Source organism: Neofelis nebulosa, chromosome 13, assembly GCF_028018385.1.
Source record: "Neofelis nebulosa isolate mNeoNeb1 chromosome 13, mNeoNeb1.pri, whole genome shotgun sequence".
Classification (NCBI taxonomy): domain Eukaryota; kingdom Metazoa; phylum Chordata; class Mammalia; order Carnivora; family Felidae; genus Neofelis; species Neofelis nebulosa.
Window position 1 is genome coordinate 36,079,927 of NC_080794.1, and position 17,111 is coordinate 36,097,037.

At 54.4% G+C, this 17,111-nt stretch overlaps 1 protein-coding gene across 2 annotated transcripts in view; it reads left to right on the plus strand.

Moving 5' to 3' along the window:
- ADAMTS14 (ADAM metallopeptidase with thrombospondin type 1 motif 14) overlaps positions 1-17,111 on the plus strand; it is an 81,537-nt gene that overhangs the window by 25,408 nt on the left and 39,018 nt on the right. For both annotated transcript variants that reach the window (XM_058696595.1, XM_058696596.1), the window contains exon 4: positions 5,874-6,064. In XM_058696595.1, the coding sequence (XP_058552578.1) occupies positions 5,874-6,064 (191 nt within the window). The remainder of the gene's footprint in view (positions 1-5,873; positions 6,065-17,111) is intronic.

Here is a 17,111-nt window from a genome sequence, read left to right on the forward strand (position 1 = left end):
TCTTACTACAGTATTGTTCTTAGGGTAACCAGTGACACGTTAGGGTGAGAGCCCCTGAGAGCAGGGGTGTCCTGGCACCCTGGCTGTCGGCACAGGAGCCCGCATACCACCAGTACTCAGGGCCCATGCTTGTGTGAATGAACCAGTGGATGCTACGCGTGCTAGTCTTGGGCCCATGGCCAGCTTCATTGTCCAACTTAGCTTTGTCCCAAAGCCCCCTTTGGCCAGGAGGACGTGAGAAGGCTTTGGGTGGAATCTGGCCGTGAGTGGACCACGCCCTCCTGCCGGGGCCCCGGTGGGGTTGGGCATAGCGTGAAGGAATGCGTGGAAACCAGTTGTCCCCACATACACTACCTCCTTTGAAGTACCAGCTGCTCTCCCGGTGCCCCTCTTGAGAGAAGCCACGGCACCAGAGGCTGAGCTGAGTGGTGGAGGACTCTGCAGGCCTGGGGTGGGGGCACAGGGGGCGGGGCAGGGACTTGGTGGAGTCTCGGCGGGGGGCTGGGGTGAATCTCAAGGGCAGAGTGGGACGGCACCGTGCCTTCTGTAGTTTGGGAAGAAAGACAAGTCTCACTGGGCTCCACTTTATCTGAGGCCAGCTCTGAATCAAAAAGCATAAATGTCCCCTTTTGGGGAGACCCTGGGGAAGTGCTGCTCCATGGCCATGGGCCTGGAACCAGCCACACTGCCCGCCGCCACGGTCAGTGGCAGGGAAACTCAAACCGCTGAGCTCACAGAGTTGGCGTTCAGACCCAGGAAGGCTGCCGGGGCTTGCGTCATCAGGCTTCTCAGCTGAACGTCATGGGCCCATGGGTGATGCCATGCCTCAGGCCCATGCGTGTGTTTCCTTAGAAAGACAGGTGGCATTGGAGGGCGTTTTGGAAACCTGGGACGCTCACTCACTGTTCTTTCAAGACCAGCAATGGGTCTGAGCCCGGTGAGTAGGTTAGCATTTCTAGGTGTGTCTGCCTCCATTTATCATTCGTGATTAGGACAGAAGGTTTCACTTCAGGGGTGGGTATATTTCTTGGCACAGAGCAATGCCTCAGAGGCCTAGGCCAGCTGGTCGGAACCTGCTTAGCTGCCAGCAAGTGGGCTTTTGAGAAATCTGCCTCAGGCCAAGCACCTTCCTCCACCTCTGTCTGCCTCCATGCTGCCCAAGTGTCAGCCCAGCTCAGGTGTCCCCTCTCCTGGACCCTTGAGCCCCCTGGATTTCTCCCAGGACTTCTTCTTGTCCCAAATAGGCTGGGGGGTTGGGGGGAGGCAGTTCCTGGAGGACAGACACCGAGTCTTTGTTCCTTCACATGAGCTCTGCCACTCCCCAGGATATGTCTGGCTTTCCTCAAGGGAGGAGAGGAGGTGTCAGAAGACCCATCAGATTGGTTTTCGAGCTGAGCTGTGGCCTGTGGAAGGGCTTCAGGCACCTGGGCTCCACTGGAGAAGTATCTGGCATTTGCCAATGAACTTGGGGGCACACTAAACTTCAGAGTGTGGAGGTAGAAATTCCCTTGGCTGGACCTCCAGGTCTAGCTGGTCCCCACCCAGCCCCTCAGAGACTCCCCCGTGGACACTGCCTGGGCCTCAGGGGCTGTGCCCTGGATGTTGCCATGCTCCTAATGCTGCCCTTTCCCTCCTGAACCCATGGTCCCGCTCTCAGCAGCCCCTTACTACCCTACAGGTCCTGCCCGAGGAGGGAACAGTCTGCCTCGGGGCCATGTGCACCTGTGGCCAGAGTTCCAGCTCTGTGGCAAGGGAGGGGGGACAGGCATCAGACAGCAGGGCGGCCCATCCTTTCAGGGGAAGCCTGCCAGGCTGGGGCTTGGGGCTAGTGCTGCTGCTTTTGTTTTGTTTTGTTTTTGTTTTTATTTATTTTAATTTTTTTAAGCGTTTATTCATTTTTTGAGAGACAGCGCGAGTGGGGGAGTTGCGGAGAGAGAGACACAAAATCCAAAGCAGGCTCCAGGCTCTGAGCTGTCAGCACAGAGCCTGATGTGGGGCTTGAACCCACAAACCATGAGATCATGACCTGATCCGAAGTCGGACGCTCGACCGACTGAACCACCCAGGCGCTCCAGCTTTTTTTTTTTTTTTTTTTTTAACTTGAGATAAAAGCCATCATTTAAATCATTTTCAAGTATACATTTCAGTGGATTTTTACTATGGTTACAGTGTTGTGTACCCATCACCACTATCTGATTCCAGACGTTTCTGTCGCTCCCAGAGAAAGCCCTGTGGCCCATTAATTAGCAGTCACGTCCCTTTTCCCCCTCTCCAACCCCCTGGCGACCGCCAGCCTACCTTCTGCCTCTATGGATGTGCCTCAGGACGGCTCACGTAAACGGCATCACACAGGCCTTCTGGGACTGGCTTCTCTCGCCCCGCGTGTGAGGTTCAGCCACGTGTGGCTTGTGGCATTACTTCACCCCTTCTTGTGGCAGGGTGGTCTTCCACTGCACGAATATACCACATTTTGTTTATCCCTTCACCTCTGGGTCGGCGTGGGTCGTTTCCGGTTTTCGGTTATTACGATAACGCCGCTGCGGACATTCACGTACGAGTTGTGTGGATGTCTGTTTTCAGTTCCCTTGGGTATGTAACTGGGAGTGGAATTGCTGGGTCCTATGGAAACGCCATATTTGTCTTTTGGGGAACTGCCAAACTGCTTTGCAAGAGCAGCTGCACCATTTCACATTCTCATGGGGCGTCTTGGGTGGGCTTCTGGAAAAACCCCCCGGGGATCTGCCGCCCCCCCCTCCCCTCTTGGAAGGTTACCTGTTTCTGGCCTGAGAGACAGAAGAGGGTGTGGGGGGCACCTCTCCAGGGCCTATGGTTGACGTCAGTAGGCCCTGCCCAGTGCTCCTCACTGTTTTTGCTGAGAGGGAAATCCGGGCGGGCCCTGATAGGGTGTGATCACGTGAGGGTGGGAGCCCTGGGTTTCCATTCTGGGCTTCTGCCATTAACTTTCTGTGTGACCTGGGATGAGTCAGGTGACCTTGCTGAGCCTCCGTTTGACAGGCCTGTGGCTGGGAGAGCCGTGAGGGGTCACGTCCACCTTTCACTTGCAGTCTGTCAACCCGTGGGCACTGCTCCCATGTTGGGAGTGGCCGCTCTTTAGTCTCCCTGCTCCGTGGAGAGAGCCCTTGCTCCTTCTCCTCCCCTCCTGGGGGGTCTCCTTCCCCTCTCCCAGGCATTTGCCTCCGGGCTCTGTACTCACCATTGGGCTCAGGCACCAGGCCGCCGGGAGTGCTTGTGTCAGGCCTAGTGAGGGCAACACCGGCCCGAGCTGGGCTCCCCAGGCTGTGCATCACTCGGAGGGCTGGCCGCGCGTTTCTGGTTTCTCCACTCAGCCAGTGCGCACTCGCTTTCCCAACCCTTCAGTCTAGTGCTTTCCTTCCTTTGCACTTGAGAGCCCCGAACCAAAAGGAAGACAAAAAGAAACCATAGCAGGGTCCTGTGGTTCCCTGTTGCCCTGTCCTCAGATTTCAGTTCCTGAAGTATCCATATCGATAGAGGCTTAGAGGCAGATCTTGGGTCTCTGCCCAGGTACCTGTTGAATCGTCCCCAAGGGTCACGCGTATTGTGAATGTTTTCACCCCACACTTGCTCACAGTGGGTTTTGCTAATACAATTCCCACTGCTGGGGTCCCTCTGTTCCCCGTGTTCCAACAGGTTGTCTCCCGCTCCCTGTCTGGCCCAGCTTAGATGTCCCCTCCTCCAGAAGCCTCTGTCAACCCCCCAGTCCTGGTTTGGGTCTTGGTGTGGAAGCCTTCCCTAGTCAGTCCTCCTGTAAGACTGAAGTCACTCCAGTGACTCCTTGAAGTCACTGTACTGTCACCATCTGGTTCTTTCTCTGTCACCCAGGGGAGGCAATGGGTTCAAGGGCGGGGCTCCCACCTTTCCCACTCACCTACCCTCCACCCACCAAGTAAGTATAAGGCCCCTCCTGCAGTCATTCCCCTTGATACATGCTGGGGATGTATTGGTGGCATTTTCCTATCCTTAGTTCCTGTCCCACTCTCTGGAGGATTCTCACATAACTGGATATTCTCAGAAATTAATGGTATGGGCACCTGGGTGGCTCAGTTGGTTACGCATCCAACTCTTGGTTTTGGCTGAGGTCATGATCTCATGGTTCGTGAGTTTGAGCCGCACTGACAGGGAGGAGCCTGCTTGGGATTCTCCCTCCCCTCCCCTCCACCACTCACTCTCTCTCTCAAAATAAAATAAAATAAAATAAAATAAAATAAAATAAATAAAATAAACAAAATAAATAAAATAAAATAAAATAAAATAAAACAAAATAAAAAAAATAGAAATTAATGGTACAAGTACCAGAACTTCAGGGTAGAATGGAGCAGAATCATGAAATGTTAAGGCTTTGGAGTCTTCTCAAGAGACCCCAGACTCTTATCTGACTTTCTTAGTGTGGGGGAGGAAAAAGAATTTTCCCTTTACCCTTCCAGGTTCTGGCTGAGGCACCCTGTAATAAAAGACAGATTAACAAAGATAAAGTAATCAGAAGTTCAATTACATGGATACCTCCTGTGTATGTGGGAGAGACTCAGGAAAATTGAGTAACTCCCCCAAATGGTCCAAGCCACCACCCTAACATCAGCTAAAGACAAAAGAAAACGTTGGTGGGTGGGAAGGAGCGGTGAGTTGATGGGAGGTTACCAGGAAAACACAGCAAACAGGGGCAAGGTTGTTATGTGGATTTAAGTCATTTCCCTCTCTATTGATAAAGAGTTTCCAGAGATTTAGAGTCATCCTTCTTCCTGGTGCAGGGTGGGAGACCCCCTTACGAATGGAGATTTCCCTTAAAGGGTCACTTCTCAATTTCCAGAGCTTTTCCCGTGTCTGCTGTTTCTTAAAAATAATCAGCCTGAAATAATCCTCACACCACAGAGACGTATTTTGGGGTGGCAAATTCTGCTCCCCTCCATTGGCTTTTCCCACCGTGTCCTCATGAACCCTCAACTCCACCGCCCCAACAAATGTTGCTGCAGTTTATTCAGACTATGGTGCAAATGACTGATAACGACTTAAGGTGCCACCTTTCTAAGTAGCAGCACCGATGGTGATGCTTCAAAGCCTGGTGTCTTGATTCAGACAGACCTGGACAAGCTACTCTGGACCTCAGTTTGTTTGCCTATATATTGGGTGCAGTAACCTGAGAGTTGTAAGAATTGGATTGGATTGGATTAGACTGGAGGTCAGCAAACTAAGGCCCACCATGGGAAATTAATTTTTTTTTAAGTTTATTTATTTTGAGAGACAGAGACAGAGAGAGACAGAGAGAGAGAGAGAGGGAATGCACACAGGTACGTGTGGGGGAGGGTCAGAGAGAGAAGGGGACAGAGAATCTCAGGCAGGCTCCCCACGGTCAGCACAGAGTCCTGCCTGGGGCTTGGACTCACAAACCCTGAGATCATGGCCTGAGCCGAAATCAAGAGTTGGATGCTTAACCGACTGAGTCACCCAGGCGCCCCCCCCACGTTTGATATTTACAGCAAGCTTCTGGGTGAGAGATCAAGAGGGGCTCATCCTGTGTCACAGGAGGAGTGAACGGGCAGGGCTGGGTCATGCGGGGAAGATAGGGCTGAGTGGGACCTGGGACCTAGGCCTGCGAGTCCAGGCGAGGTCCCCCTTCTCCGTGTTCCTCGCCTCAAAGCCTCAGCCGTGGCCTGGCTCCTGGAAAAGGGCTTGTGCCTCCGAGCTGGCAGGTGTGGGAGGAACCCTCATGCTGAGTTGGCTTCTTACAGAGGCAGGAAGAGGGCACACGTGACGGGGCAGAGCGGGCTGGCGGGCGGCCTCCGGGCGACAGCTTCTCCTGTGGCTCTGACCTCTGTCTCTCTTCCCATCCCGATTGGCAGCCTTTGGCCCGGGCGACCTCCCCAACCTGCTGGGCCTGGTGGGCAACCAACTGGGCGACGGGGAGCGGAAGCGGCGGCATGCCAAGGCGGGCAGCTACAGCATCGAGGTGCTGCTCGCGGTGGATGACTCCGTGGTGCGCTTCCACGGCAAGGAGCATGTGCAGAACTACGTCCTCACCCTCATGAACATCGTGAGTGTCCTCACGTCCCAAAGCGGGGGCGGGGGGTGGGGCGGGGCTACCAGTGTTGCTCAGAACACGATTTCCCTCGGGCCGGTGTTCCCTGATGGATGCACTGCTCGCTCCCTAGCCCAGCAGTGACCCAAGCCTGAGCTGGCCTGACCCCCGCCCCAGGCTGAGGGGCCCATAGGCCATCGGCGCTGGCCCCTGGCAACCCGGGGCCTGGGGCCAGTGGGTTCAGGGCTGGGACACATTCAGAGCCTGAGGCAGGCGTGGCCAGGGGCTTTGCTTGCCCAGGAGTTGAGGGGCCTTCCCTGGGACTCCCCTTCTGGAGAAAATGCCCAATCCCAGGCCGGGAAGATTGGCCAAGGAGCCTTCAATCTGCTGGTGGGGGGGCCAGATCCCAGGTCCCGAAGGGGGCCTTTGTTTGGTGCACAGGGAACAGAAAGGTGGTTGTGCAGATTGACGTCTTCACCTGCCTCGATAAGAGTTTCCGGAGACTGAATCATCCCCTGCTTTTGGTACAGCTATGAGACACCCTCACAGATGGACATTTCCCTCATACATGTAAATGTCTCCCACGAAAGGGTAACTTCCACTGGGGTTTTTGGAACTTCTCATATGCCTGCAGTTTCTTAAAAATAACCTGCTTATGAGGCGCCTGGGTGGCTCAGTCGGTTAAGCGTCCGACTTCGGCTCAGGTCATGATCTCGTGGTCCGTGGGTTCGAGGCTCGCGTCAGGCTCTGCGCCGACAGCTCGGAGCCTGGAGCCTGTTTCAGATTCTGTGTCTCCCTCTTTCTCTGAACCTCCCCTGTTCATGCTCTGTCTCTCTCTGTCTCAAAAATAAATAAATGTTAAAAAATAAAAATAAAAAAAAAATAAGCTGCTTATGGGGCGCCTGGGTGGCTCAGTCGGTTAAGCAGTCGACTCTTGCTTTCGGCTCAGGTCGTGATCTCACGGGTTCGTGAGTTTCAAGCCCCACATTGGGCTCTGTGCTCACAGCTCGGAGCCTGCTTGGGATCCTCTGTCTCCCGCTCTCTGCCCCTCCCCCACGCACACTTGCTCTCTCTCAAAAATAGATACATGTTCAAAAAAATAATCGGTATGCCAAAGAGGCGTCTCTTGGGGCGCCCACACCGGCCCGCCTTCATTGTTCTTGGAGCTGTACTGTCTGTGTGTGTGTAGAAGTGGTCCTTCATCTAAGCCTCTGAAGGGGTGGGTTGGGGTCTTGTCTTACACTGTTTTTGAGCCCCAGCTGCACACAGCACAGTCCCGGACCCCTAACGGGTGATGGGTATGTGTGGAGTGGGTGAGTGGGTCGTTGAAGAAGCAGGGGACAGAAAGGTAGCAGGTTTGTGTCCATAATACGGGTGTAAAGAAAAGGGGGGTGGGGCTAGAAGTCAGATCCAATTACACTGAGCCCCAGGGAGGGGGGGACTGAGCCCCCGGCCTCCTCTTTGTTGGGATATGAATTCTTCTGTCCCTTAAGGAGCCTGCCGTGTGGGAATCCTAAGAGCAAAGGCTACCACGTTGGGCTGTTTGTGAGGCAGGGCAGGTAATTATGAATATGGACACACCCCCCTCCCCGGAGCCCTTGACCACCCACCCAGACTCTATAGATGGCTAGCCCAACCTGAGGCCACACAGCCTAGTACTGGTCCCATCAGTGGGAAAGCAGGGTTGGCCCCTGGAGCCAGCAGGTGGGGGCAGGGGAACCCTTAGGAAGCCCTCAGGTGCTGGGAGCCTGGGTCTTGGGTCCAGAGCGGGGGCTGAAGACCCCAGGAGTGTGAGCCTGTGAACCAGACCCCATTCACAGCCCCAGAGTCCTTCCGTTTGCTAAAGGATACTTTTCAGGAAAAGGTCAAATCCTGACGCTCATACAGAAATAAAAGCGGGCAAGTGTGAAAGATTTTAGTTTACTCACTAATCAGGGAGGGAACCAGGCAAGTGTTAACCACCCTTTCAGAAGAGAACCCTAAGAATGGAAACATTTACGATCAGGGATTTTGAAATGAATGTGCAAACAGAACGAAATTGGCTTTTTCACGGGGTAGAAGAGAAGACAGGATTCGTGCATCTGTAGACACTTTGCATTGTTATCAAGTGTCCGGTTCTCAGTTGTAACGTAGCTTCCGTGGAATCAGATTCAGGTAAGGCAAAAAGTGTCCTGTGGACACATAGTTTCCATCAAGGTACACGTTATAATTATTCTCCGGGCTTGAGGCCTGGCCAGGGTCCCAGGTAGGAAGCCCTTCCCGGGGATGGCAGGGAGTCTGGTGGCCCGTCCGACTTACGGGCTGCGTCTTTGTTCCTGAAGCTAGAAGGCTAGCAACCTCACTGGGGACACATCCCTGGATTCTGGCTGTGTGACCATCCTAAGCAACTAAGTGGTGGGACCTCCCCCACCTCCCCCAAGAGCTGGCCTCACCACTGTCTCTCCCTTTCTAGATTCTAGCCTGGGAATAGGGGTGAGGAGAGAAGGCCTAGGTGGGAGTGGTGAGCGTTGGGAGTCTGGGGAAGACCAGAGGCTCTCTTTCATGGTCTGTGGCCTCCCGTCTGGGTGCCTCCAGTGAGCATTCTCTTGCTTTCTTTCTCCTTAAATGTGCGTTGGTTGGACTAAAGTGTGAGCAGGTCAGCAGGATCTGGAAGGGTGGGACAGGCTTCCCGGAGCCCTGCTTCCCAGCTGGCCTCACTCTCCAGTGTTGATGGTCGTGCGTTCATCGGTTCACAGCCGGGTGCTGTACTGTCTCCGTGGATCGTCCCCCGTGCTGGGCATTGGGCATGATGGGAGTGGATGTTAGTCCGGTAGGGTGCTCGCTCTCTCTCTCTCTCTCTCTCTCTCTCTCACCTCCCTATTTGTCCTCTTGGTGATATAAGCCAATAGGAGCCAGGCTTTCTCTTCATGGCAGGAAACAGGCCCATTGGGCCACCCCAGGCCCCACACTTCCTGCTCCCAGGACACAAAGGCAAAGGAACCCCCCCGATGTTTCTAGAGAAGGCTGGCCTGGGTCAATCAGGTGGCTGTCCTTGACTAATTGCTATGACTGGAGGGTTGGCTTGGGTCCCCAGGTGGAGCCCAACACCTTGCATGGGGGCGAGGTGGAACAGAATCTCTTCCTAGATAGTGGGGAAGCCAAGCATGCAGACAAAAGAATGGCTTCTATAGTGGAGGGCTCAGAGGAGTAGAAAATGGGGTCCCTGCCCTCAGAGCCTTTACCTTGCTGCGTGTCCCCAGACAACTGCAAATAACATCCCCTTGTAAGTCATTACAGTCATTGAGCAAGCACTGGGAGCCAGACTCCTTGTAAATGTGACTTCATTTACTCCAGTCTCCCGACTACCCCGTGAGAGGTCTGGCTATCCTGTCTCCATCTGTTCAGCCACAGGCCTGGGGTCTGAGGCCTGCTCTGTCACTTTGGAGCCAACCCTCTTCACATGGCCTCTGCATAGAGGTCTGAAGCCTCATGCCTGGTAGTGCTATCTCTGGCTAGTGACCCAGATGTCAGGGAGGAAAGACAACTTTCCCTCTATCCTCTTAGGTTTAATTCCAGGGGCTTGCAATTTAAACTGATGAAAGATCATCATGTGCAATACGTGTATTTGTGGGGATGCTTAGTGATGAGTCCCTCAAAGGGGTGATTTGAATTTGTAACTTATATACCTAAGGGGAAAGAGAGTTGGCAAAAGGCTTGTACGGTTAGGACAAATAGGCTTATTTAGGAAAGACAAGTAGGTTTTTAGGAGAACAAATGGGAAATAACATTTGCGGTTACACTTGTTTATACTTTCTGTCCTTTTTTATGGTGATGAAGTTGCCCAGGAGAGGAGGGGGAAAGTTAGAAAATGATGGGGAGGGTCTACAGGAGCTTGTTCCCCAAGAAGGATTTGGGGGCTTGATGAACCATACAAGGCGGATGGTTCGCCATAGGGGGATCTTCTGGGAGGTTGCGTTCTGATGTCGCAGGTGCGGAAGGCAGCCAGCGAGAGCTCTGGCCCACGTTGGTGAGTGGATGGGTGGCCAACCACCTCTCCTCCTGGGGGACCAGCAGCTCATCCTGTCCATTGTGTGGGAACTTTATTTGGCTGGGATGCTTGAAGCTCAAAGCACTAATTTCCTGAGGGATTTCATGAAGCCAGTATAAAGGGTGTCCCTTTGCTGTCCCCTTAAAGTGCCTGCCGGCCTGTGACCATTCCTGATCCTGATTTGTGGGGCCGGGGCTGGCCTAGCAGGATCAGAGAGAGATCCGATTCCCGGGATGTATGGTCCTATTGTGCTAACCCTGGAGGAGGGGGAGAAGCCGTTAGTGAAACCCTCAGAACCATCTGATGGGGCCCTGCTCACTGGCAGCTCTCAGGGTATCCTGCCTCTCAGTTTTCCTTTGCATTAACCTGGGGATGTGCTATAAATATTCATGCAGCTGCACATGGTGGCAAGGACCCCCCCCCCTTCCCTCCCTCACATGCTGGTGGGCCCTTGAGGGACTTTATTTGCCTGTGCCTCAGTTTACCCATCTGCACCAGGTCACTCTCCTTAAAGCGTCTTCAAGCCTCAGGACTAGGGAACCATTTGAGAGCTTTGAAACATAAGGAGCAGTTTTGTTCAGCATTTGGTGAGTGCCTAGTGTGATAGACCTTATTCTAGAAGCTTTGGTCTGGCGGCCAAAACAAGCCTCAGACCACGGAATAGTTTGGGAACCATTGAGGCCAGTGCTGAAGGAGCTTAGAGGAGGCAGCCGTCCCTGTGGACTGGAGGGAGAGGCTTGAGGTTTGGAGCTGAACCAGCCTGGGGGGAAAGGGTTTGGTGAGGTGGATCATCGTCGTATGGCGGGATTGTAGACGTAGGAATGAGGGGGCAGCCAGGCCTGCGGAGACCTCTCAGGAGTTTAGCTGTGGCGGGAAAGTCCCTCGGGTGACAGCATGGGCTCTGGCATGGAGAGGAGGGGTGAAGAACATTGCCTGATGGTGGCACTGGCTTGGATTTGGGGGGAGGAGAAGACGGAGCCTGAGCCTCCTCGAGCCTTCTCGAATATCACAGTATCGTTCCAGCACCTACCACATGTCCGGCACGGGGCTGAGAACCTCACAGACAGGCTCTGTGAATCCTCACAGTGGCCTTACGCCAGTGACATTCCTTTGACCGCTGTGGCTCTGAGAAGCCAAGCGACTTGGCTCGGGATAGTAAGTGGCAGAGTTAGGATTCGAACCCAGATCTGTCTGATTCCAAAATTCATGCGCCCCTCCCCCTCCCACTGTGGTAGAACCAGGGGCAAAACAGCTCTGAGGAGGAAGGAGAAGGAAGATCATAGCCTCCACCCCCTGGCCTCTTCCCGAAATGGGTCCCCGTAGCTGAGTCAGGATTCTGAAGCTTCACCCCTGGGCCTGCTTCCTGCTCTCGGCTCCTGGCTGTGGCCAGGCTTGCCAGCCAGGGGCATGGAGAGAATCAGGCACTGTCACCGAATCTCTGCGGTGAGGCCTCTCTGCGACAGGGGGATGCAGGCATCCTCAGAGGGCCCAGAGCCAGAGCAGAGAGAGGGCAAGGAGTCAGGCCCCTTTATCGGTCCTCACTGAGCCATTCCTCAGCCGGATCCCTCTTTCTTGGCAGTCCTAGGCTCCCTGCCCCCCCTGCTCTCACCCCATCTGGCCAGGCTGATGCCACAAAGGTATTGGGCGTGGTTGCCGTAGAGATGTTGGCCGGTGCCTCTGAGAGGGTCCTACCCACTCTGACCTGCTTCCGGGCCCCTTCCTGAAGCCTCTGCAGTGCTCTGCTGGAAGAGCTTGGTGCCCCTTCGAGGCCCAGGAGGTTTGGGTGCAGATGACTGTCAGACCAGGGCCTTGGTGGCCTCAGCCTGGGAGGGTGGCGGCGTTCTCTTGGCACATAACTGTGTTAAATATTCATCATAAAGGCCAGTTTGGAATGCCACAAAAACACTGCTTTCGTGCTGACAGAGAGTGTTGCTTTGCCAGACGTTTTCCGTTTGGGGATATGTGAGCCTCCGAGCAGCTCATCCTTCCTGCTCGTTGGAAGGACACAAGTCCTCCTCCTCCCTCTCTTTTTAGGCCTTTCTCTTGTCTTGTCTCACCCTAAAATGCTTTCCACTGCTTTTTAGGGCAATCTGAGACCCCCCACAACTAGGAGCAGAATCTACTTACTTTGAGGTAGTGGTTCTTAATAGGCAAGTTTGCTTCCCAGGGGGCACTGGGGAAGGTTTGGAGATATTTTTGGTTTATTGCAGCTGGAGGGGATGGGATGCTACTGGCTATCTTGAAGGAGGAGCCAGGAATGCTGCTAAACATCCTCCGGTGCACAGGACTCCCCGCAGCCAAGGTGGCCCTTGTGGCCGGGAGTCCTGCCCTGAGGTATTAGCTCCAATCGCCATATTGCTTTTTGAAAGCAAGCCCCCTTGGGCAGAGAACAATGCTTAACACAAAGGCGTGAATACTGGGATTCCTGGCAGGAGAGACACAATAACAATGAGGACAAATACCCCTCCTGGTAATGAGAGCTTTATGGTTGACAGAGCACTTTCATACCAGGCATCTCGGTCGCCATATTGGAGGTCACGCTCCTGAAATCCCGTATTCCTGGGCTGACCTAATGGACCTCTCATCAGCTCCCCAAGTGGGAAGTAGAAGTTCTGAACCAAGAGAGGCCACTGATCAAGCACATATGTGTTCCAAGCCCTGTTCCAAATGCTTGACATTTGCCTCACCTTCTGTCCTCAGGCCTCTCTGCAAGGTTTATCAGTTCACACTCAGATGGGAGAGTCGGGCTCAGCAAGGTGAGGTCACGGCAGTTCGGGTCTTTCTGGGCCTCCACAGTGCCTCTCTTTGCACTCAGACAGGCCGACCTGGGGCATAAAGGCGGCTGCATTATGGAGACAGGTTGTGGGGGATAAATGCTGGGGACTCGTGAGCCGCGCCCTGGCCCAGACTCAGTGTCCCAACCTGGGGGAAGCCGAGGCCCAGCTCTGGCTACTGCATAGGCCAGCCTGGGGGGTGGGCAGGGATCCTGGGCTGCAGGCCACACAGTGTTACTGGGATACACCCCCAGAGAGTGCACACATGCACAGATGGAGTGCATGTTTCCACGCACATGCGTGTGCACGCACACACAGCCACCCATATGTGTAACCGGGCTGTGTGCACATAGATGCGTGTACCACACCAGACCAGGTGTGCCCATGCGGAGGAGCTCACGCACTCCATGTGAACACATCACTTGCCATGTTTCATCAAAACTGAACCCATCGATTGTCAGATGCTCTGTTCCTTTACGTACTTAAGAAACAGAAAAAGTGCTACCCATTAAACCCTGACGTGGTGTTTTCGTATCACTTAGAATTTTTATTTGTGCTCATCGGAAGAACTCTTTCAACCTGATGGAGGCTTAGATTTTCGTCGCGTGTTACTCACGTGCGCACGTAGATACGACGGTGTGACAGAGTCCGGTATTCCCATCACTTCTTCCATTCCGAGTGTTACTTGTCAGAGTCGCTTTCAGCCACAGAGCCATCCGCGTCCGTGTTTTCTGCACGACATTGGCTCCTGTGCCGTCTGGAGCCTGGGTGATGCTGTGGGAGCCCCCCCCCCCCACTCCCCACCCTTACCTCTGGATTTTCTCCAAGCCAAAACCCGTTCTGCGACTTTGATGTGGATGCCTTCTTGATTTTACTGCAAGGTGGCAACGGAGGTTTTGTTTGTTTTTTTTTATTTAAAAAAAAATTTTTTTTTTTAACGTTTATTTATTTTTGAGACAGAGAGAGACAGAGCATGAATGGGGGAGGGTCAGAGAGAGGGAGACACAGAATCGGAAACAGGCTCCAGGCTCTGAGCCATCAGCCCAGAGCCCGATGCGGGGCTCGAACTCACGGACCGCGAGATCGTGACCTGAGCTGAAGTCGGACACTTAACCGACTGAGCCACCCAGGCGCCCCCGGAGGTTTTCAGACAACCAGGACTCCCATTCCTTTCTCACCCCGTAAATGGCCCGCTGCCAGCAATGTCAGGGCGTTGCAGTGTCCTGTGAAGCCACCAGGAGTCACGTGAGAGTCTCGCTTGCATGGGCAGCGGTGACAGTGTGCTGGCCCCCTGTGACGGTCAACGGGGAAAGGAGACCGTCTCAGACGCATGCCACGTGGTGCTGGTTGGAGCATCTGGTCTGCAGAGTTGCCTCGTGCTCTCGATGAGAGGGGTCGGAGCTGGGGAGACGGGGGACTAGTTCCAGGGCCTGGGACTAGAAAGGGCAGGAGAGGTGACTGTTGGCCAGGCCGCACCTTCAGGCAGGGCCACCCCCATTCTGTTCAGGTTCAGAGGCCGGAAGCGACCAGGGAGGGCACGTGAACAGAGGCTGCTTCCTTTCCTGTGGCCGCCGTGCTCACACAGGCTCGGCTGTCACTGTGGGCCTGCTTGTCTCCCGGCGAGACAGGGGGGTAATGACTCCTTGGAGCTCCTTCGAGGAACGGTTGGCCGTCACAACTGGAGCGGAGAACGTCCAAGGCGAGCCTCCCGTGTTGCCAGAAAGTAAGGAAGTGCCCAACACACAAAAACAAAACAAAACAAAGAACCCCAGAGCCAACAAGAAGGGTGTGTTAAAGGGACACAGGAGCCAACTGAAGGAAAGAGCTCCCGGGGGCCAAAGCTGGGACAATTTGAGCGACCAGGTTAATGTCATGTTGAAGTATAACCCAGAGTATAAAAACACACAGCCATGGGTTCATACTGATAAATAAGCGACAGAATAAATGAACAGCTGGGAGAAAGATTCCGAATAATTGACGTAGGTACTCTGCCCTCAAGGAGGTGGATTCTAACTCCCACTCCTGAAGTTCAGGCTGTGCCCGGTGACTTTGTCCTGAAGCGCACAGCATGGGGGCCAGGAAGGAGAGAGTATGTTACGCAGGAGAAACCTGGCAAGCACTGTCCCAGCAGGCGCTAGAGGTCAGCATTGTCGGTGATGGGTCGTGCTGGCGGCGGGTGCCCTTGACGTCGTGTGGGGAAGATGGCTCTTCACTCCTGTGGCCTTCCTCCCCCCCAGGCCCGTACCGCGCATCTAATCATGAGACAAACATCAGCCATACCCGAAGTGAAGGATGGTCTGCAAAATGCCCCACTGGTATTCCTCAAAACTGCTTTAGGTCATCAAAACCCAGGAAAGTCTCCGGAACTGTCAGGAAGGGCAAACAGTCTGGAGCAGCCCAAGGAGGTATGGCAGCTAGACGTAACCTTCTTCTCTTTTCAATTGATACATATTTTTGATTTTAGAATACTTTCAGATTTACATAACAGCTGCAAGCCTAGTCCAGAGAGTTCCTGAGGGCCCCACTATGTTCAACATCTGCCATTACCATGGTACATTCGTCACAACTACTGAGCCAATACTGATGCGTTATTGTTTTTTTTTTTTTTTTTTTTCCAACGTTTTTTATTTATTTTTGGACAGAGAGAGACACAGCATGAACAGGGGAGGGGCAGAGAGAGAGGGAGACACAGAATCGGAAACAGGCTCCAGGCTCCGAGCCATCAGCCCAGAGCCTGACGCGGGGCTCGAACTCACGGACCGCGAGATCGTGACCTGGCTGAAGTCGGACGCTTAACCGACTGCGCCACCCAGGCGCCCCTTGATGCGTTATTGTTAATGAAAGCCCGTATTTGTTTCAGATTCCCCCTTTTTGCCCCTAAGGTCCTTTGTTTTTGCTCTAAGACCGCATCCAGGGCACCAGGTTACGGCATGCAGGCTGTGGCTGCATCAGCCTTTAGGTAGCAGTTACTGCCCTCTCCTGTTTGAGCATGGGGTGGGCTTGAGACCCTGGGGTCATGCTTCCTCAGCACGGCCCCTCCCTATTTGAGACCTGCCTGAACCGCTGCCAGGCTGGTGGATAGGCTGCTCCAGAAGTCCTTGGGAGCAGTGTTCCCTAGCATTGTGGGAACTTGGGGCTGGCTGGGGGGCCATTCTCTGCCGGACCCCTGTCCCCGCACTGCCAAGGAGAAGCCCATTTTGGCCTGGTCCAGAAGGGAAGGCTGCCAGCTGCCCCCCCGACCCATGGGCTCCCCAGGGGCCTAGCTCTCCCCGCCAGCCGCAGTGGAGCCCCAGGCATTTCTGCTGTCGGTACCTGGGGTCTGATCCTCCCTTTGGGCCGGAACACAGATTCAGAGTTCCCAACCCCCTTCCCTTCTTCCTGCTCCCTGGGTTTGGCCACAAGGCCCCCGGGAGGCCTGGCCATGCAGGGTTACAGCAGAACAGAGAAGGGGCTCTCGCAACGACTCCCTGGCTGGCCGTGTTGCTGTTTACTGGATGTGGAAACCCGCTTCGCTTATCTTCTCTCCTAGGCCACAGAAAGCCCACTCCAGCCAGCCTGCCACAGGAGCTGGTTCTGGAAAAACAGCTGTGTGGAGTGGCTCAGAGTCACAAAGCATCAGAGTTTAAATCTGAGCCTTCCCACTTTCCAGCTGGGTGGCCTTGGGCAAGTTACTTAACCGCTCTGAACCTTGGATTTCTCACCTGTGAGACGGGAATAATTCCTCTCTCCGTAGGCTGGCGTGAGGTTGTATGCAAGCCCTCACATGGTGCCTGGCACGTAGTAGGTGTTCAGTGAATAGCGGCTCTTTCTCCAACCCTAGTGGTCTCTAGCTTCTGTTACGTTATCATGGACCTTCTCCCTTCTGCTGTTCTGTGCCCCCTTGACCAGAGAGAGTCCTGACGTTTGCTTGATTTTCTAGTATATACCCAGTGGCCGTCCCAGGCCAATATCTGATGTGGAACCCTACCCTGGGGTCTTGGCAGGGGATGTTGAACTTGGCTGAGGTGGGGAAGAAGGACACCAGACATAGCCTTCTTTTCTGCCCTGTGGGCGTCTCTTGATGTATCCCGCTGGGACCCCCAGCCGCGGGAAGCAGTTCCAGGTCTCCCCAGAGCTGGCGCACGGGCCTGACCTTTGGCATTGGGAGGGTGGAGGCCGACAGCCAGTTCTTGAGCGCACAGCCAGATTAGAGCCTGCCAGGGGGCCGCCCGCGCGTGTGTTCCAGAGGGCCGGGGTCCTGGGCCTCTCAGGAAGCTGTACC